Genomic DNA, 23,545 nt, shown 5'->3' on the forward strand with positions numbered 1-23,545 from the left:
CTCATTGTTCCCATACTAATTAGATCGTTATGACTGACTATTGTGCCTTTCTTTTATGGATATATCGAGGCGACGGATGTACTCAACGTTCAAACGTTACAAAACGTTCTGTGTCGTATACTGTGTATTCAGATAATTGACTGAATTGTCAAAAAAGCTTTGAAATTCACCACCACCTCGTGGTTAAGTAATTGTTTTAATGCATTTTGACGTTGAATTCTCACTCATAGCATCATTAAGCCGGTATTCAAATATTTTCTCGTTACACATAAGATTAATTCCGTAGAGAGCACTCGCGAAGATTCGAAGCCGCAAGAGATAAGTTTCGCTTATTATGTACACTAATCTTCATAGTTCGTGCTCCTACTTACTGTGGGTTTTGAAGCGTTATTGTTCTTACGTGAGGTAACTCAGAACAAGAGATGTCTGTCACTTAATTTACGTCTCAAATAACACAAGCAAGATCAGCTTACGGCTGAGATCAGTCACTGCAGACAATATTGGTTTATAAATAAGGATTTCTCACATTTCGCTTTTTCTTCTTCAGAGGTCATTTCATCTTTAATCATTTTCTTAATAACAAAATTTTCACAACGATTCTAAACATTACATAACAATTTTAAACAATATCTTTCTTTATAAAATGTAAGTGTTATATAGAAATTATTCTCAATTATCGTTAACATGTCAAAAGGAAGAGACTAGCTGCTCCACACGGAATCCTACTGTACTGTCATTTTAATAATAAAGCTTTTTCTCTCTTTCTTTTTCTTTGAGTTATCGTCTTTATAATTTTTTTAAAAGATAAGCTACTATGGAGAGAGTTATTTAAATTTTTTAAATTAAGATACAGGTGCTATAACCATAATATAGTTGTTTAATCGACATAATTTTGGTTTCTTGGTAGATTTTATTAGTCTGTGTTAAAAGTTGTATCTAAATAGTGCTTTTATTAATTTATTTTGTAGTGTATGTAAGTTAGACATTTGTTTTTGCATGCTGTACCCCATATTTTATTTAGATAAAAATAGTAATAACTTTAAATGAAATTAATAAATTTCCTTAAAGAACATCGAACAAACTATTTTTATGAAGGTATCTCAAACATAAACCTATGACTGGCAAGACAACTCTTAAATGTTAAACTAGCACATCGAACAAAACATTTTAAAACCAGTTTACATTGTGCGGTGAATTGACAACTGAATTTAACGTGAAACCCATTTCAGGTAACCTCGATTCACAATATTCGAAATTTTCTCTTTACGTAAGATGTATTTACTAGGTCGATACTAACCCTGACATCGCCTAAACCCAAGCTGTGACCATAATTTTGTCTGTCCCAACTAACACTTATACGATGAGAGTAAATATTCTGAGTAAATCGTTTTGGAACTAAAAATCGACTGTCCGATAATAAATCAACTGTAGAACTAAAAATCCAATTAATAGCAATGTAGTGCAGTTATTACTACTATTTATTAGTACATCGAGAACTATTTATCCGAAGGTCAAATCTGATTTCGGAATAACTCTATTTAATAGTCAATTTTATGTCCTGATTGGTAAATTAGATTAGTTTTAAATTACTTATTTTTATGTTAGACTAAATCGTAGTGTTAAATGATATCTTTCTGCAGAGACAATATATATGTATGTATATAATAAATATTTATATATGTATTATAATTTATAAAATATATAAATAAATATATATATTAAATCACACACGTACAATTAACCAAAGAAATAAATAAGTAAAACTTTATACATGACAGAAATAACAAAATACAAAAGTATAGTGTTTTTTCTATGATATATGTAGTCTATGCTACGTAAAGGTCACAAAGACAAAGAATGTTTAAAAACGTATTCACATTTTTCACATAGATTTTCCTTTCTTCAAAGATTCTACATATAGCCTCAGGCTTGTATGGTTTTTAGTACAAAGCTCGTTTTCTATATTTGGTGTATGGAAGCTAAAGAATAAAATATTTTCGACTTTTTTACCAATCTCTGACAGGTTTTCGCTAAGTAAAACGTAGTATGAATAATACAGCCGTATTTTAGCAGCTTTATGACAAATTTCATCAACTATTAAGTATTATGTGCAAAAAGCCTTTAAGAATTTTCATACATTTTACGTTAAATACACACACACTCATACTCTGCTTGCTCTGCGACACAAATCGTGTGTTGGCCTCCGTAACGAGAACCGCCTCGACTGATTGACTGAGTCGACAGAGAAGGAAGTTTACTTGCGCCAGCCTGAGTCGGAGACCAGTAGGTCGGTATTACATAAAACTTTGAATTAAGAACGAAATGCTTTCTAACGAGCGATTACAATTTTACCAGCACCTTCTTTGAAATCGGCTTCTGGTTCTGCCCTGCGATTCTGTAACTCCGCTCTGTAAAACCGCTGTGTGAGTTCGAAAAGTGAGTTACAGAATCGCAAGGCTGGCCTGGGTTTCCGTTCTTCGAATTGAAAGGCGTCATCATTATCGTTCAATCACGAGACGTCGAACTGAAAAGGTTACATAATTCTCTTTTGTTAGAAATGATATATACTCGTAAATTTCGTAGCACTGACACTAATTCGTACGAGCTACGCTTTCGCTACGTTATGAAATTATGAAATGACGTTCCTCGAATAACCGCTGTATTAATAACATCTCCCCCGAGATCCCTTCATTTATTCACATTCAGCTGACGAAGGCATTATAACTTAATAACGCTTAGCCGAGCTGGATTGCGCACGTGAAACCTGCATTTTAAATCCATGTAATTCATGCATTTATGAGTTTCTTGTGTAAAAATGTAGGCTTTATATGAGGAAAACTTAGATAGAAAGACATATAACTTCACTTTTTGATAGTAAATGAATTTATTATTTTATAGGTGCTAAATAAATTAAATTAAAAATCATTTATTCATGTAGGTTACACAATGTACACTTATGAACGTCAAAAAAAAAACATTAAATGCTTCTAATTTTACATTTACTGCCAGTTCTCAAATCAAGGGCGTAGAACGGACGAGAAAAACTGGCAATAAACTCTCCGCCACTCTTTTTACGTTTTTTGCCGGTTCCTATATACAGGGTGGCCAAAAAGTCGTGGATCAAGCGCAAATAGGGGATAGATGAGGTCATCAGCGGCAAAACAATTTTCTACGGGAGGTCTCTAAGGTCAACCCCTGCAGAGTTATGATTTATTTTGGTTTTTATATGAAAATTGACTTTTTTTACCAATTCTTCTTAAAATTCGAAAATATCTACATCCTGTATCTTTCTCATAATATCCACTAGATTGGTACTGATGAGTTCTTGCGTTAGACATACTATTTATAGTTGTTTATTGAGTGTATTCAAGATAATATTAAGTGATACGATATAACATTTTTTCAAATCATAAATTTTTCTTTACTTTGGACCCCACTGTGAAAAAAAATTACTCCACCGAAAAGTGTCCCTGTACTACAAGTTTTGGCGCATTTAATAGGGATTCTGAAAAGGTATTACACGTGGCCATGAGTCGCTCTAATATCTTTCTAGGAAGAATTACAAACAACGATTGTGACATAATAATTGTATTAAAACAATTATTTCTCAATGGTTGTTTGTAGGAAACAAAATATTTTACAATAAAATATGCTCCAAATTCCTGACTCTGACCATAATACTTAATCTGCACCGTCTAATCAAATTCCTACGTAACCCTCCAGCCATCTGTCCAATTTTTTGAACCTAATCCGATTCACACAGTACTGGTCACAGGTAGGTAAATAATCTATCATAAGTCCGAATCGTTGTTGTTTTTTCGTCCTAGAAAGATATAAGAGCGACTCATGGCCATGTGTAATACCTTTTCAGAATCCATATTAAATGCGCCAAAACTTGTAATGCAGGGTCACTTTTCGGTGGAGTAATTTTTTTTCACAGTGGGGTCCGAAATAAACAAAAAGTTTTGATTTGAAAAAAAATTATATCGTATAACCTAATATTATCATCAATACACTCAATAAACAACTACAAATAGTATGTCTAACGCAAGAACTCATCAATACCAATCTAGTGGATATTATGAAAAAGATACAGGATGTAGATTTTTTCGAATTTTAATAAGAATTAGTAAAAAAAAAGTCAATTTTCATATAAAAACCAAAATAAATCATAACTCTGCAGGGGATGAACTTAGAGACCTCCTGTAGAACAATTTTTTGCCGCTGATGACCTCATCTATCCCCTATTTGCGTTTGATCCACGACTTTTTGGCCACCCTGTAGATCAGAACAATTAATAATTTCAATGCAGCGTTACAAATATACCTACTTACATACGGCGGCTTTCTATCCTAATCTAAATCCAATTTTTACTACTAGCGATTTATATTTTAATCCATTTCTCATAAAATACTCTTGAAATTTGACACTTATCAATCTAAATGTGCCAAAATCTGGATGGGAAATAAGTTTAGATTATAAATTGAATATAGAAAGCGGCCGTTAATACATATACCTACTTAAAATAAAAATAAAAAGACGCTTATCTGCTCTATTCGATCTTTCTTATATTCGTCATAAAGAGATACTATCTAAAAGTTGAGTGTTTTTTTATTAAGCTTCGTTACGTTAAAATAAAAATATTAGGGATGCAACGGGCGATCTCTTACTTTACTTTATTTGTTTGTTTACTCGAAAGTCGAACATAAAAACCGTAATTATACGGTTAAACATTACTCTTTTAATCTTTTTTTACATTTTATTCTCACAATAATTGATGTAAAAAAATGTAAAATATATTTAGTCGGCCATTTTAAAAGTATAATTCGCCAACGAGTATTCATAAATGGGGTAGTTGTAAAGTTAAAAATTCCGTTCCATTTTTGCCTTCGCCATTTACTATATTGGTAGGTTTAAAAAGTAGAACAATTACACCGAAAAGGTTTTATGGATATTTTTCGTGAAAGGAAATTTTATACGTTAATTGAAAGTGAATAACCTTTGTCGTAAGCTGGTGTTCCACTTGGTCAAACATCGATTTAACTTAATGCTTAGTGGTGCGAACATTAAAATCTGAGCGAGTTTTAATTGGTGTATATGTAATTAAAAGTATTTTGCCTCCTAATACAATGTTAATCCCTGACGTAATTCGTTGTGTACCAGTAGATTTATCTTTTAATAATTAACATGCCATGCAACCAGCTTGTACGGTAAAGGAAATCGTGACGATGTTTCAGGGTTAATATTGATTATGGGTCAGGTCAGAAGACTGTAATTAAATAGATGATGAAATAGGTCTGCTCCATGCTCTATTGAGTATTACGGACCTTCATATATGTAATTCTTATTAATAATAGGCCTTTGCAAAATATTTGTACCTATGTGTCTTCGGGTGGAATTTTGCAAGCGTGCCGCAATTATAAATCGTACTATAGATTTTCGTATGCAATTATATTGTGGTACTCAAAGCGCGTCATTTCTACTTTATTGGTGTGTGTCATCAGCTGGGCCAGCCACAGAAAATTTATGATCCTCGGCCATTGAAACGATAAAAAATTTCTACGAATATAAAATGTTTTCATATTGCAACCGTATTATATTTACTCACCACAAAGTTTATGACAATTTATAGCCTATAAATTTAACTAATGTATTACAAGAAATAAATGTAATAACGGCAAATAATCAATATCCATCCAGTTTTATGACTCATATGTTAATCTATGATAATAAATCACTACAGTAATTATTTTCTCATCAAACCCACAGTTTTATTCACTTTTGAAAGCCTAGTAGCCGTCTCAGGGTTAAAAACTAAAACATTCTAGCCCTCTGGCGCAAGCTTTTCATTGCTTTGATAGTTTGAAGGTGACTAAAATTGTAAACTAGAGTCTACATAAGCAATCAGAGAGATTTAATTGCTTCTCAAATGGGTGCCCATATATAAACGATCGATGCAAAGCGAATGGTGAGAATGACGTCATTCGTTTTAAATGACGCAACGACGGCACGTTTCGTTGAATTGTGATTGGTCAAACGATAAGTACGTAACCTCGTTTTGCACACCGCATTCCTCTTTCTGAAGAAAGAAATTAGTTACAAATTTCAATTAACTTTTCGCTTTCGACATACATTTTCATCAAAGATAGCCGCATCCATTAGTTAATTTGAGCTCGAATGCGCAGTCATTACATACTTTTTCATTTGAAATATGACGTCTAAAGTAGTTTTTGTGCCTTTACAAGCCTTTTTCCTATTACTTAGATGAATATTCTTTCAACAATTCAAAATGAAAAAATGGAATAGAAAATTTGAATACGTCATGCAAAGAGTTCTTACATTTTAGTTTTCAGATTCTAGTTCTAAATGTGTCATTGAAAATGATATATGCTTTGTATATGTCGTGAACCGTAGATTCTTTTACTACATAATGTAGTCATAACTGTATTTTATGTTATTTCATACATACATATTATAGATAGATATACATATAAATACATATTTAAACATCCAAGACCTAAGAACAACACCAAATGCTCATCACATCGATGTTCGCCTCAGCCGGGGATCGAACCCATGGATTCGCATGGATCGACCCAGACAGGGACCCATGGATTCGCAGTCAGGGGTACTAACCACTAGACCAATGAGTCGTCAAATCTATATTAAACAACTAGGGTTTCGTTTTAGTAACGTAACGGGGACATACATGATACAGGGCAGAATTTGATATTTGATAGTGTAGAATGCAAAGCAAATTTGTAGCGTCAACTAAAATCTTCATTTTAAAACAAACACATTTTAAAAAAAGGGTGCGTGCACTTATGTACGCGCGTAAGAAGTTATACTTCTTTGGCATTATTAAAAATAGTTTTTGATTGCATGCAAATAATTAATTACAATTAAATAATCAAAGACTGGAAAAGGAGGCATTATAGTCAATAAAGTTCAGTTCACATTTGAAAAATTAAATAAATAAATATTTATTATTATTCTCTTACATTAAGTGTAACATAAATTCTATTATTATTCGAATGTTGTTTTTATAATATGTCCAATGCCGTAGCATCTTCCGTGGGCAACGTCATTCTGTAAATTTTGTGTCACGGTGCGCGCGCATCGTAAAATTTCACTCTCATCAATTTTTATAACGCGCCTAAAGAAGTATAACTTCAAAAATTATTGTATAGTAATTTACATGAATACAGTTAAAAACGCAGTTTCCGCGTAAAAGCGCAATTGAAGTGTATAATAATTTTGTCTCGGGAACTATGATCAAAAATGCCTAAGGCGTGATCATATTTGAACAGTACCTTAGTGGATATCGATTATAAGGACAATACTTGATGAGCTCTACAGACTTACGAAGCCCATACAAATTATACCTACAGTGTGACCTAATGCTATTAATGAGTTTAAACGCCTTTACAAAAACACCAACAAGTTTTTAGTAGCTTTGGTCGCGTCAAACTTAAGTATTACTGATTGATTCACAAGTTAAATACTGTTGTTGTCGCTTAATTTGGGTTTGTGATTTATACTATTTTACATACATTTACTAAACAACTCAAATAATATCTTGTTAACCTGTCATATGCTGACACTGAAAATATTCTTATGGCGCAAAAATAGTTTAAATATAAATGTCCAGAAATCATTAATATTATTTATAAAATACTGTTTACATGTCAAAAGGAAGAGACTGGCTGCCCACAACACAGGGAATCCTAGGGGGCCGGTGCACTTTACTTTATCAAAATATTTATTTGTTTATTCAGAAGATTCACAGCACAATACATAAATAGATTTATTTATATATATATATATATATATATATATATATATATATATATATTGTATATAATAGAGTTTTTTCTTTTCTTTTTCTAGACTTGCGCCAGTAGACACTTAAGTTATTTAATTTTGATCTGTTAACTAAACGGAACAAAACGAGAGAGCATCTCCTTCTCCACTTTACTTGACTTAGTGTCATATAACCCCTAGATGGGGCAGAGGACGTCCACAGTGAGCCTCCATCGCGTTCGGTCTTTAGCCTCGTATTTCAGCTCGCTCCGAGTCTTTCCGGCTCTCATAGCCTCGTCTGCAACTGTACGGCACCAGGTTTGGGACGGCCACGCTTCCGCTTTCCTTGCGAGTTCCAATCAAGCGCCTGCTTTGGGAATATATAGAGCTAAATTCACTTTATACCTAAGTTAAACTACGAATCTTTCATTATTAAAATTAATATGTATAATATATACGTACTTTTTAATACAAAATTTATTCACAAAAATACATAGGTACACTATCCTTACAGTACAGCCAATAGGATAATGGCGAAAAATTAAATATTATAAAATATGCAATATTAAATCCGTAATATACACAATAATACCTGTATTCACTTTGCCAACATAATTGCAAAGATGTCGATTGTCGATAGTGTCGGAGACAGCAGTCAGTAGGCAACGTCTTTGTTAATGGTGATCTGTCCAACAGACTGATTCCCTATCGCAAACAACATTGGCCTTTGCCGTCGCACATATCCCCTAGGTACAAAGAAATCGAGTTCTTAGAGAACACTTGGGTTGCTCACCACCCCCACAAGACATTGAGTAGATACTTAAAGTTAACAAGTTCCTAACATAAACAATATTTTTAAAAATTGCATGCAAAGTAAAGATAAAAGCATTTTAAGCAAATTGTTGCCCGTCATTTGCACTCTTGACGAAATCACCGCCATTTACCATTCCGTTTCAGCCGCTCTGTGGAAACATGAAATAAACATTTTAATATATTTAATACATTTTATACTAACCTAACACTTGAACATGGCTTCGTTTGCGGTAATTTAAAAATATAAAACCCTTGTTTTACCCATCCCATCCCCCAACAGAAAAAATGCTGACAATAATTAAATAGTTGAATTTAGAGTTGATTCTAATAATAGGGAATAACTTTTTAGTACAATAGTTTTAGCTTTATTAGATTAAAACTTAAGTAATAAAATATAAAACATTTACAGACACACACCCACACACATACACATAATTTACACATACACACACCCACACACATACACATAATTTACACATACACACATACCCCATGTGGTTTCCTCTATATATTGTAATGTATTGTATTGTATAAGATCCTCTGTCGATCCGAAGTGGTGGAGGCCTGATGACCTGTAACACAGGTACTCTTACCTTTAGCAGGCATCAGTCTCACACAGACTAGCTTTTTCCATAAACAGAAGTATAATATAACTGTCACTTCCTTATGTCCTAAGTTTAAGTTTTTGTGAGAAAATAAATAAATAAAATAAAATAAATCCCTAGCTTGGGGTTTCTATTTTTTACCTAACTAACAGTTCTATAACGGTAATTGTAAGTACTAATACTTACCTATACATTTTTCCGAGCTTTAACTCGTGTAAATGGCTTACTTTTCTATCCACATTGTTTAAAGTTACAAAATATATAATTTCACGGTTTGTGTATATTTATTATAATTTAAAAAGAAAAGTAAAAAACTCCTTGTCTTTATTGCCGACCACTTCTTATAGTATTGCCACGTACATCGGTTTTAAACAATTCATCAAAAATTAATGTAAAAATTGCCAGAATTCACTTCACAATTAATAACGTAATTAACACGATTATAAGTAATACAGACTACGTCAGACAGTTAAATTTCATTAAAATAACTGAAATCCTTGCCCTTTTTTTAAAAGTGTTTATATTTGACTTGTTTATAAAGAATTAGTTGTACAAACAGATATGTTTTTGCTATATATGTTCCATAAGAGGTAACGGGACTTCAAATATGATAATTTGGGTTTACTATGTATAGTAATATTTATTGTTTTGTTTCAGGATAAGCACTATTTATGTATAATGGCATCTGATTCGCCAGATCAGAATTTAACACAGTACTTCAGTTTGTGCAACGATTTCATACATGCGGCGAGGCTTCGAGATGGCAATGTCCTTATACATTGGTAAGTATTTTTTTATATAAACGGGCAGGAGGCTCATCTGTTGTTAATTGATACCGCCACCCATGAACACTTAATGCTCTGGTCCCGCGATTGCGTTGCAGCTATTAAGAATTGGTACGCTCTTGAAGGTCCCTAAGTTGAATTGGCTCGGAAATCCTTCAGTGGGCAGTCCACATAGCAGTGGTGCGCGGCAAAAACGGCCTTAGAAAAGCTCAGTTTTGGAGCTACGGACGTCGAGGAGACACAGTGATAATTTCGTATTTTGCCTTGACGTCCGATGATGAAAGTCAACTGCAGGGATTATTCCGAACAACTCCTCTGAACACCCTTCATGGCAAATGTGGTAGAAGATGCTGAGAGACCCCACATCTCTACGCAACGCCAAGGGATGAACCGCTCGGAAAATGGCTAGTCGTTGAAGATTCGAATCGGTCTACGTTTGGACTATGCTCAATATCCAAATTTATTTCACTTTTATTTACCAGTCTGGTCTCGAATACAATTAGTCAAACTTATTAATTACTTTTTAAAACAACTATTTCATGTTAATTTTAAATTAATCTCGGACAGTGAACCTTTAATTACGAATATTTAAATCGTTGGTAAAAGCTCAGACATGTACTTAAAAAGAAATTGAACTCAAGTAGCCAATTTACCGGTTAAACGCTATTTATAATCACAAACTTGTCTGAATAGGGTTAGTTAATGTCACAGGTTTCGGTAAAATTCTCATTTTTGGTTCTATTACACTTAACTACACACGAAAGCTTCTATTTAAAAATCTAGAATATAGTCTATGATATTCGGATTATAGGACAAAGTTTTGATAGTCACGTAGCTGCTGTGCGCGTGATCATAACGCTGATCTGCTTTTAATTAGTTCTTATTAGTAATTAGCAGTACAAATATGTAACGGCTTTTATCGACGAATATTGTCATGTCATGTTTATTGACTCTACACATTCATTATACAATATTTTCGCCTTCGTTCAGTGATGGCAAATTAGGGGATTTCCCCCAAATTTGAGGGGGAATCAAGATATACAGGGAGAATTTTTTTCAAGAACTTTTTCTCAAACGCAGGTTTCTATACAATTTATATTAATCCTCGAACCGAACCAACAAACTAAATCAAATATAAACTAAAAGCCTGGCTACTATTACCCCAAGATCAAAACAATTGCTCAATGGTTAGAAAAGTACAGAAAGCTTTAAAAATAATATATGAGAAGATAATGAGGAAAAAGAAAAACAATCCTATGCAAAGAAAGGTTAAAAATATAATAAGTAATAAGTACATAGTAGTAGGTCATTATTGTAATATGTAAATTGTTATAATACATTACAATAGTATATTGTATACTTGAATGTTTTTTTATTTAATATTGGAGTACCTCACAAACTGTACAATAAAAAAAAATGGGGTTTTTTGCCTATGTATACTATGACGAGAATTTTGTAGGAGTTGACATCACTGCGTTCGCTGCATAAACATTTATTCGAACCCCGTAGCTAACATAAAACTAAAAAAACTTTGCGTGATAACGACTCATCTGCAAGTTATATTACATAAATTATTCTGGCATTCCGCCATAACAGTAGTTTCTGTACGTGCAACTGTGCAATATGAATTTTATTAAATAGTTTTAAAGTTCGAGGAAAGAGTTGGTTATAAGGTCAATAACGAATAGACTGATAGACCTAAAAATTTACAGTGTTAACAAACGTCCGTTTTTGTTGTTGTTGTTGTCCGAACTATTATGACGTAACGTAAACGTATACTAAATATTAAAACTTAAAGAGAACATTTTTTGTTAATAAATGAAATAACGCGTAGAAAATAAGAATGATAATACTCCACATAACTGCTTTCCCTTTCCACACAGACTCTTAACTTCTCACGTTGTTTTAAGAGGGTTCAATAGGCTTATGTAGCAACCTAAACTAATATACATGTCAGAGCAGTATCGTCACTCCATCGATATTGACATCGTCAGAACAGAACAAACTGAAATCTGGGGCCCAGACCTAAAAAGGTTGTAGCGCCACTGATTTTTAATTCCTTTTAATAATTCAAATTAAATTATGATTATTAAATGTAATAGAAGAAAGCTCAATGTTTGACAAGCAACAATAAAAATAAACTGTCAATTGACTCGATCATAATGTTTTCTGTTTATCCTAATATACCCTGAAATTTTTAGTTTAGCCGGTATGTCGCGTAGTGTGACAGTGGCAGTTGCGTATATAATGTCGGTCACACCGCTCACGTGGCGGGAGGCGCTGAAGGTGGTCAGAGCTGGTCGCGCCGTTGCTAATCCTAACCTGGGCTTCCAGAGGCAGTTGCAAGACTTTGAAACTTATAAACTAGTTGAAGTAAGTTATTTGTGTATAATATTGTGTTAATTCTAGTAGGTATAGCCACTATAAGTCAAGTAACAATTTTTGAAGTTATACTTCTTTAGGCGCGTTATGAAAAATTTATGGAGTTTTAATTATTTTTTCAAAGAAATTTAGCACTGTTTTTTCACAAAGACCTATTGTTACTTAGTTAAAAGGTTATGAAACATACCAAGTTATTAAATTGAATGAATAATATAATAAAATAATAAATAATAATAATAATTGTTTTTAATATTTATTAATAATTGAATAATATACTAATTATTAAATATTATTAAATTGTTTACGTTAAATATTAATTATTAATTAATTATATTTAAAAAAAATAAAGAAAGCCAAAGAATTATAACTTCTTACGCGCGTACATAAGTACACGCACCCTTTTTTCGTAATCTAAGCGTAGAAGGATCCCAGCACGAATTGCTGTGTCGTTGTCTCGGGGTGGACTGCGGGGCGCATAACTAATTGTTATTAACGTTAAATTAATGTAATTTTTTATAAGTTCGTTTGCTCCAGATAATCTGCTAATTCCCTATGCCTTAAATTTGCAATTAAATAGACACATAAATGAGGTCGCCCCATATCTCGTTGAGGCCAATGATTTTATTAGAATGTACCAATTAGTTCCAATTTAATGATCAATGCATTCAATAGATTTCCACTCAAACACAATCGGGTGAATTCATTAATTAAACTAATTAATTCTTGGTTTCATAATGTGCAGATTAATTAATGATAACTCATAATGTAACTGATTTGAATTTCATTTGAAACCTAAAATTTTGTAAGCGTTTCGTGGTCAATATTAAGGTTATACAGTTTATTACTTACCTTATTGCAAGCAATTCATTATTAGGCAATGTTGGACCCCAATTATCTTACTTGCGGTTTCAATCAAAAATAAAAAGGGTGCGTGTACTTATGTACGCGCGTAAGCAGTTATACTTCTTTGGCATTAATAAAAATAGTTTTTGATTGCTTGCAAATAATTAATTACAATTAAATAATCAAAGACTGGAAAAGGAGTAATTATAGTCAATGAAGTTCAGTTTACATTTGAAAAATTAAATCAATAAATATTTATATTATTCTCTTACATTAAGTGTAACATAAATTCTATTATTATTCGAATGTTGTTTTTAAATTATGTCCAATGCCGTAGCATCTTCCGTGGGCAACTTCATTCTGTTAATTTTGTGTCACGGTGCGCGCACATCGTAAAATTTCACTCTCATCAATTTTTCATAACGCGCCTAAAGAAGTATAACTTCAAAAATGTTTGTTTATGTCAAATTTTATATTGTTTTGCTTAACTTGTGGTATTTTCAGGAAAGACGAAGATTAAAAGAACGTTACCCGTCCTTAGCACTTGCTGATCGAGATCTCGCAGAATGTCGTGTGATGCTTGACTCCTATCAGACAATGCTCAATCAGAGGACGATTTGTGAGGGCAAGTGCGCTATGGGCAGACTGTGCCCAACAGGTCGGTAAGATCTGTTTTTATTCATATAATAATTACTTACCTTATAGATAAAAAATAATCAGTCTAATTATAAATCTATTATCAATTTTGCCTCTTCGAATTTTATTTTTTAAAAGTGTAATCTACTTTATTTTATGAATAAAGTATTAAGCAAATATTACGAAACAGTTACGTCGGTACGACTAATATTACATGTTTATTTTATTTATGCACATGAGTGGCGGAAAGTACATTGCCAGATCTTCTTGCCCGCTCTACGACTTGACTACCGGCAAACATCTTGAATAAATGTCCTTGCCTGCGCAGAAGTGATTTTTAGGTATTACTAGGAGGGGGGCGGCGGGATAGTGACGTGTCGATCGCGTGATTGGTAAATCAGTTGACATTTGTGTCCCAGATGCGCAAACTTTTCCCAAATCCCTTGTTTAATGCTCAAGAAGTTTGCCGGTATCTGTAGTAAATGTAAATTTAGAATTAATTTAGCTTCTTTTCTGACGTTCATAGGTTTACTTGTTTACCTATATGAATAAAGTTATTTTGAGTTTGAGTTTGAAACATCACACATATGAAAATGAGGACAATCTTTTGAAAATATATTAGAAAAAGGGTTTACACGTGTGAAAATGACAAGAACCAACAACTTCCTCGCAATCGAGTAGTCCGCAATATCACACAACTCCCGAGTAGACTTATGTATCGTCGCATGATTCCGCCAAGCATATGCAAATATACAATGTAAATCTTAATATATATAAATTACGTGTCACGTTGTTTGTCCGCTATGGACTCCTAAACTACCGAACCGATATCAATCAAATTTGCACACCGTGTGTAGTTTGATCTAACTTAAAAGATAGGATAGCTTACATCTCAATTTATACCCGCAATATTATTTTATTGCAAAATATGTTATTATTATTTGATAGTCACAATTCTAACAGATGGCGCTGTATTGAAAGTACCAATGTTTCAGATAAGCTACAATTTAATGGCATTTCCACCAAAAAAGCATGGTGGTGATGATTGATTGGTGTTCTCCTACCGTTCCTTTGAATAGTATACTACTTTGTTATATAACAAAAACCTTAGCCACAGCAACGCTTGGCCAGTCTGCTAGTAATATATAAATAGCAATTAGGTAGGAATATAACAAAGCAAAAGAACACAATAATAGTAAATAATTAACAAGGTTGCTTAAACGACTCGGCGAAAGATAATTATATTAAAAACCTGTTTCGTATTTCAAATAAGTATTTATTAAGCTCGGAGCTAAAATCTGACGATGTCGTAAATTGACATTTGATATTTACGGTGAGAGATTAATTTGTGATTTAATAATTTCATTATAAAAGAGTATTATTATAGAATTTTGTATTTATTATTTGTATTGTAAAACTATTGTCAATAGAGTCTTTCTATTTCACAATTCTGGTTATCTGAATCTTTATTTCTTGTTACAAGTTATTTAAAAATACACAGAATCATTAAATGTAATTCATTTAAACTGAGACAATATAATACAAATTCCCTCAAGAACTTTCTTCCAATCCGATAGTGTCTGACTGGAATAGGCTTTCGGAAAGTGTAATTAGTGCACTCTCTTTGAACTCTTTTAAAAATAGGTTGGGTAATTTCTCCAAATCCACAAATATGCGCGCATCAGCTTATTAAGCTGCTAGTGTGTTTATGTACATAATAATAATAATTAATTTGTTTGCACAGACTATCAACAACCACAAAAGAAATCACGATAAAAGAATACAATGAATGATAAAAAGAAGTAACACAAAAATCTATAATTTATTGTCACTAATTTGCTCGTATATCAAAGAGTTCAAAAAGTCACTCGGGTTGCGTTAATTAAATGGGTCCTTTTTTATCTTGATGAAAGCCTTTGTACCGAACTTACAATTTAAATATCAAAGGACAATAAAAGGGTATGAATTGTTTCGTAGATTTTCTCGTTCTGACAGCTTGAGTTTTCGCTTACAATAGTCAAATCAGATTAGAAACGTTTTTGCGTTTGTCGGGTTTACTTCTATCGCTACTCGTACTTCTAAGCTTATGATCACGAAATGTACTGTTAAAAAAGGCAGAAACGTCTCTAAGCGGATTTGAGCGTTATATATTTTAATATAATTTAAAATGTGTGCATATAGCCTCGGTTTATTTGTGGTTTGGGGTATATATTCGGTGGTCTTCGTATACATCATGAGGTATATCGCAGGCGTAAACCCTTTTTCTAAATAATCCTATAAGCCTGAAGCGCTTATGCTATGTGCTGTACCTTTTATAATAATAATAATAATTTGATTGCAAGAATATGGTACAAAAATGTGTAAGGTGGTACAATCGAAAGTTCGCATATTTTGCCACACACAAAGGCGCGCAATATTGTTTTTAGAGGAATTTAACATTTTACATTATAAGTCATATGAATTGGTCAGTTCTTATTTTATTTGTATCGTACATATCATATGTTATTAAATTATAGTCTCACGCTAATAATCATTTATTGTATAATACATTTTTCCAAAAGTTATACACCAAGTCAATTTTTAAAGTCTCTAGTCGGAAGATCTTTTAATTCTTTTGGTAAATTATTGTAAGCCTTAATGGCCATGCAAAAGGTGTTTTTCCTAAACAGTTCCATGTCTACTTCTTACTTCGACTTCTACATTTGACTTAAAAATATGTATGTTTCTGAGCACGAATGAGGACATTTCTAATATATGAATACAGGGAAGAGATAAAATTAATTAATATGTAGCTCATATCGCAAAAGTTACGTTGATATTTCATCAAAATGTAGATATCAAATTTAGGAAAACGTGTCATATTATTACTATTCGTAAGTGATTTTTATTTGGTGTATAGGTGTATGTAGAACAGGATCCAAGAGGCAGCCGAGACCGCGTCGTCCGTCCACTTCTTCTGGGGAATCACCAGGTCTAAAGCGTTCTCCTTCAACACTATCCACGGTTTCTACTGCCTCAGGATATCGTCCTCGGTCTTCGCCGGCCGGTCTTTATAGTTACACAGGCAGTAAGTAGACTATCTAAAGTTAGTAATTATTTTTTGGGAAAAGGGATACTTTTCTTTAATAAAATCCCAGAGGCTCTTTTATCTCTGCCTTTTAATAAATGTATTATACAAAAGCTCTGTTTAAAGGCTTACTATAAATTAAACGATTATCTAATAGATAAAAGGGCCTGGGACTAGTGCTAGACAGGCTACTATATGTACTATATGTGTTGTTTGATGATTTGCTATTTTAAAAGAGTACCGAGGGTTTGTTACGCCGGCTTCTTCTCTCGGCCTACACCCTCTATCTTCTTTGCCGATGAGTAGGGATGCCTACCGATTCAAATTTAATGACGTGGAATAAGTGTATCTTCTATTCCATAATAAACATATTTTATTTTAATGCTTATCTTGTGAGCTTAGGTTTTAAAGATATTTACTTTAAATCAGCCTTCAAAAACTTATTTTTTCAACACGCACGTTATGTAATTTTTGGCTTCTCGAGGGAACGTTGTTTGAACTCACAATTCAACGTCACAGCACCTTCACGACCCACTCGCTCAGCGTCTGGACTCAGCATCACACGTATCACGGATCCCGTGGGAGGAGGCACTGCCATGGCGGTTGGTGGCACGGAGTATTCCAGACGTAGAGCTGCCTCTGCACCAGCGACACCAGCTTTATCACCAGCTTCATCACCGCCTGGATCACCGCACCGGACGTCGCACAGGTGAGAATTGTGTTGGAATTGTCACAGACAATGCCGTTTCGGGTATAAATTTCGGTGATGGATTTTGATATATCGTCACTGTAGAATGATTACCTCATAGGTCATTTAACTGGTATAAACATATAAGGACTTATTTATGTTATTACCATATAAAACTATGGACAAACAAATATTAATATTTTAACGAAAAGGAAACATTTTCGTTTCCTTGATATTTGGTTCTCTGGACATACGAGGTTATCATTCTAGAGCGACGATATGAAATTACTAGAAAGGGGCGTAGACTATAATATATATTCTAGATTTTTCTGACGTATCGTGTGATTGTGGTGACCTTAAAGAAATAGGTCGCGGAGTCGTTAATAATTTAATAAAAATTTGCAAGGCGATTTTACGATCGATGGACATAAATTTCTTATGACACGCCGAAGTTATCATTCAATCGAAATATATTTTTCATATTTTCATTTATTATTTTTTAATTTACTTAACAGTTTTTTTTTAAATTTTAATAGACCTGGATTGGCATGGACGATACCCAATGTGCATTGGGATCCAGAATCCATGTGATCATCATTCAAAAACCACCATTCATCAGGTTATTTTTTTCATAATTATTCAACATATTCACAAACAACATTTAACATGCCCATGTTAACGTAAAATCGTAAATACCGTTAGATTGTAATTTATCTCGCGAGATTATAAACTGTCGAAAGATTGTGAACTCAAGGTACTGCTTACAATTTAACGTATCCGACCAATCAGCGCGCGAGGTGCGTACCGTTTCACAATTTGACGATTTCACTTCGATAGATTATAATCTACCGAATAATAATACGTTAAATTGTAAGCAGTACCTTGAGTTCACAATCTTTCGACAGTTTATAATCTCGCGAGATAAATTACAATCTAACGGTATTTACAATTTTACGTTAACACCCATACTCTTTATTCGACTTAATAAATAAATAGGGCCACGTTAGCTATTCTGGTTGTTTATAATTATTATAGATATACGTTTGATCTATGTGAATGTAAAGGAAATAGCGTGCCCTTACGTGATGGGACAGACCTGTATTTACGACTGTGCCGAACTACTTTATGACTTCAAAACCACATTATGTATTCTCCACACGACATTATTAGTTATTATAGTATATATCTAATATATAAAATTCTCGTATCACAATGTTTGTTCCCGTTCCTCTGAAACTGCTCGACCGATTCTTATGATTTTTTTATACATATTCAGTAAGTCTGAGATTCAGCTACTCTATCTTTCAAACCCGTAAGTGATAAGTGGACCCTAAAAAAAATTATACACTTTTTTTAGAAAGTTCTCGAATCTCTCAAGATTATTCCCAGGGATACATAAGCGAGCTGAAACGCGACCCATCAATTCAGTTTCGAGTGCGATTCCGAGAGATAAAGTGCGAATAGTGAACTCAAGTGATAAAGTAGTGTGTGAAGTGCACGTAACTAAAGTAACTAGTGACCGTATTTTGTGTGTGGCAGTGTATTTCTGCGCGTAATTTGCGGCTTTTTAGTGTAAACAAATTAATTGTTGATTTATTTAAAAAATAACTATTGGAGAGATCTACGGCGTTTTCTATCCGATCCCCTAGCTCGTAACATACTGTTTTATATTACTGATCTTTCGGATTATCATTCTGTACGTTTTTAGCCCATTATCCACTTATCAATTTAAAGCGTGGAATTGTCCACTTAAGAGGATTTTGAACATAAGAGAAAAGTACATAAGGTTAAATAGATTAACATAATCTCTTGGGCAGTAATCTATATATAGTATACTAGCTGTACCCTGCCACGCTTTGCTGTGGCACATTGTGATTAAATGGTTGAGAATGAACAAAACAAAGAATACATTTCATATAAGTTTAATTTTGCAATACTTGTAGAAAAAAAATAAAAAAAAATTGAAGCGTGCACAAACCAACATAAAATTTATATATATAGACTAGTGGACCCGACAGACGTTGTCATGCATGATATTTCAAGCAATTAGTAAAGTAAAGTATGAAAGTACCGACTGCAGCGCCATCTGGCGGGCTGATTTGTGAATCTAAACCATTCCCAGATCCCCTTGAACACACACAAAAAATTTCATCAAAATCGGTCCAGTCGTTTGAGAGAAGTTCAGTGACATACACACTCACAGAAGAATTATATATATAAAGATGTTTAGATCGGCCTGGTCATGTTTGAGAATTTAATATGTTGTAATAAAGCAAATGCGGCGGTATCACTATACACATCAACCAATTAGCCCGCTAGTCCCTGAAAAATGTTCCTGGTTAAAAGGATCCTCGAACATATCGACACCATCAGGTAAAAAAATGTGAAGATTTGGATCGCAATACGTATTAAATCAATTCAACTTTAGCAATAATGTGAAGCTATGAGATTTCTCTTAAAAACAACAGAATAAAGAAAATTTCTTTCATATATTCCGAAGTCAACAGAGATAATTTTATATTTCGCTCAACTGATTGAAGTTCCCCTTGGTTGTTATTCGTTTTATTTAGGTCAATATTTTCTGCTTTGATGCGCAATGCACGTTTTCTTCTGATATTTATTGCATAATATGTAGAGGACATTTTATCAAAAAGCCGGCAACGAAATAAAAAGGGTCTCCATGGGCTGCGATGACTGTTGTTTTTGAGAGTCTCTTTTTCCCCTATTCTGTAAAAAAAATATTGATTTCTGTTTTGAGTCTCTTCGCATTACCGTTCAGCTCCCAGCGAAAACTGATAAACAATAAACTACAAGCTCCCACCTTTTCAAAAGTGAGTTACAGAATCGCAGGGCCTGTTTGGCCGGTGAATATATAATTATTTTAAATTGAAAGAAATAGTAAATTTGTGTAAAATAATTATCTCTGGACGGGTCAAAAAAGCTACCCATTTTCCTATGGCTAAAGTATGTATTCTTTCGAATACTAAGTTTGTCGTCGTCGTAAACTCCAAGACAGTTTTAGGATTAAACAGGCGAAGATATTATTTACAGGCATACTACCTCTGTCTTCGTCAATATGTCAATTAGACTAGTCTGTGATCGTTTTGCGTCACGTGACTGACGTATAACGTCTACATTTTTGTAGGTTATTTTTCTCCATTAAGCATTTACACAGATTTACTTACTAAATAACACTTTGTTTTTCATACTGTAGAATAAATGTTTTAAATCCGAATTTTATAACCAAACGAATATTTTCATATCTTTTATAGGCCGACACTGACTTTTGCGTAATATTAAATAATAATTTAATAACTTATTTCAGATCTCGAGCGCTTCAAAGGTGTTCGTAGCATCGCACCATTCAAGTAACTATCCGGCCATTATCCTAATAAATTAGCACAAACGTCGATAGCTTTGATATACCATGAAATATGTGGACAAAAGCCACCCATGGCTTAATGAAGATACGGCGAAGATTTAAAAGTTTGTTATCTGTTGTTGTTGAATCCAGTATTGCGGATGTTGTTATGGACTGTGGTCTAAAGTTGATAATAAAATTATACGTCAAACACGCTATTGCTACTTGCGCTGCAGGATCTATTCTCTCTGCTTTATAACTTGCGTAGGATGTTGCTGAATAGTAAGTATTAAGTTGAGATATCGAGTGGAAATTTGATTTGAAAGTGACATTTGACATAGTGTTTAAGATAAGTGAATGCTCAACTTAATGTTACCCTCAGCTCAATGGCTTGAGCAGTGCAAGTCAGCTTGGCTGTAATAACTATTATGATTCTTCCGCTGTTACTTAAGCAATGTATGGCTTGTGCTATAGGAAGCTAGAGGTGGGTAACGCAACGGTAACTCTTTATCCAGAACCTTGAGACAAAATCACTAAATGAGTTTAGCTCACGCTGTGTCACGTGACCATTTTCATATAAACTCGTTTCGCTTTAGTGGGTCTCGACTATTGAAAAGTGATTTTGTTTCAAGCCCTAGTACGGAACTTAGGAAGCCCTAGCGCGTGTTACGCGCTCCGTCGTTTGTCAATTTAACAACATTCTTAGTAGAGAAGTTATAAGAGATTATGAGACCGAAATTTTGTCAAACGAGCACCTGAGCAAACACCAATTGTTAAATTTTAAGCGCAATTCGCTCTGAAATTCTGATTGCCCATCTCTACTTCATACTTCAACTATTGTTCTACTGTTCGCGCAACAGTAAACGTCCTGCGAAATATTTGTAAATAGATGCTTTGATTAATAGCTATAGATTTGCAAAACTATACTATACTAAGGCTAGTAAAAAAAGGCTAGTGATCCTTAAATATCTGAATGCTGAAATTTGTTCCTATCACTCTCGCGATATGACGCTCAGTTAAGCACTCAAAGTTAGAGTTAATCGTAATTATCTCTTTTGGAAATACACGTTAGTTTCTGAATTCTAATATATGACGTGTCCATTAGTTACGCTTTATATATAATAAAGGTCTTTAGGTCCTTTAACACGTTTTCTAGGCGTCAAATACCGCGGCCATTATGCGTCTCAAGTAATAATCTAGTGTTCTGTTTTGTCATTAATATCTTTAATCTTCTCTATCTTGTAGATTCTTCTTCTAATGTAAATAATATTTAATGCAATTTCCAATTCTTAAAGTGTTTTAAACGAAAAATTATTTTTGTACAATCATGTCTTTGCTCAAAATTAGTTTGATTTTTCTATTTAGTACATGTTTCGCGTAGTTTACATTTCTAGTTGAATGCTGTAAGTTTTTCATAAATGTTTTTGTAAATGTTATCACTATTTTTGTTTCAATATTACTCATAAATTATACCGAACAAAAAATGTTTAGAATCTGGCTAATGAAAGTTGATACTGAAAAAGCGCGGCAATTTTAAAAAATATCAGCATGGCAGCCCTAAAGTAAAAAGGAAAGTTGGAACAACTCACTTTGATACTTTGACATTCCTTTTTATTTTACTAGTGGATGCTTGCAATTTTTAGGCTTATAGGTTTTGTGGACATGTTAACGTAAAATTGTAAAAACCGTTAGATTGTAATCTATCGGTTATCGGTTATCGGTATTCGGTAGATTGTACTACACTAACTTAGTTATCATTCAAACTTCTTTGGTCAATTACAGATTAATTTTACTTCCCAACAATTTCTTATAACTACCGAATAATAATACGTTAAATTGCAAGCAATATGTTGAGTTGACAATCTTTCGACAGTTTACAATCTTGCGAGATAGATTACAATCTAACGGTTTTTACAATTTTACGGTGACAGACATAAGTTTCATCTAAGTAGATTATTGACTTGCCTTCTGCACGTTTCGATGCAATGGTACGCAAAAAGCGATGTCTCCATGCAGCTATATCATATCGTTCAATTAATAATGAACGTTCATTTTTGTTTTTCTTAAATTCATAACCATTGGCTAATAATCTCAAGACTATCTGTAAAAGAACAATAACATTATCTAAAGTAACTAAAACTAATATGTACTTATTTAAAATAAAAAAATATCAAGACATTTTGACCGTACTAACACCGTACACTAAAGTGTTGTCATATAAAAAGTTTGAAAAATAATCCAGTATCTACTTTCGTTAGCCAAACTCTAACAGTCTGTGAGGGAAGAAAATCAGCATTACGGTTATGTAAACTCATTGATTCACAAAAAATGGTATTCCTTTTTCATATTAAGTATCCAAATGATTAGTGACGAACAATAACATTATTACCGCCACTGTTACGTAGTGTTGTCAACATAAAAAAAGGTTATTTACCTGCCACCTCAAATTCCACTTCGGTTCTTTTTTCGCACAGACTAGGGCTGAGATTCAGATTTATTAGTGACTACTAACTAGATTCCCGTATGTCAAAATCCAATACGTTTTGAAAATACGACAGTCAC

General features: G+C 33.3%; 1 protein-coding gene across 2 annotated transcripts in view; it reads left to right on the top strand.

Moving 5' to 3' along the window:
• Positions 1-22,115, top strand: part of LOC125056632 (dual specificity protein phosphatase 22-like) — a 39,977-nt gene extending 17,862 nt beyond the window's left edge. The window contains exons 3-9 of one of the 2 annotated variants that reach the window (XM_047659847.1): positions 9,879-10,003; positions 12,208-12,379; positions 13,736-13,889; positions 16,767-16,934; positions 17,454-17,643; positions 18,159-18,241; positions 20,948-22,115. In XM_047659847.1, coding sequence (XP_047515803.1) covers positions 9,879-10,003; positions 12,208-12,379; positions 13,736-13,889; positions 16,767-16,934; positions 17,454-17,643; positions 18,159-18,213 — 864 coding nt within the window. In that variant the 3' untranslated portion in view covers positions 18,214-18,241; positions 20,948-22,115. The remainder of the gene's footprint in view (positions 1-9,878; positions 10,004-12,207; positions 12,380-13,735; positions 13,890-16,766; positions 16,935-17,453; positions 17,644-18,158; positions 18,242-20,947) is intronic. The other variant, XM_047659848.1, reaches the window with a different exon arrangement.
• The last annotated feature ends 1,430 nt before the right edge of the window (positions 22,116-23,545 follow it).

Source organism: Pieris napi, chromosome 15 (assembly GCF_905475465.1).
Source record: "Pieris napi chromosome 15, ilPieNapi1.2, whole genome shotgun sequence".
Taxonomy (NCBI): Eukaryota; Metazoa; Arthropoda; class Insecta; order Lepidoptera; family Pieridae; genus Pieris; species Pieris napi.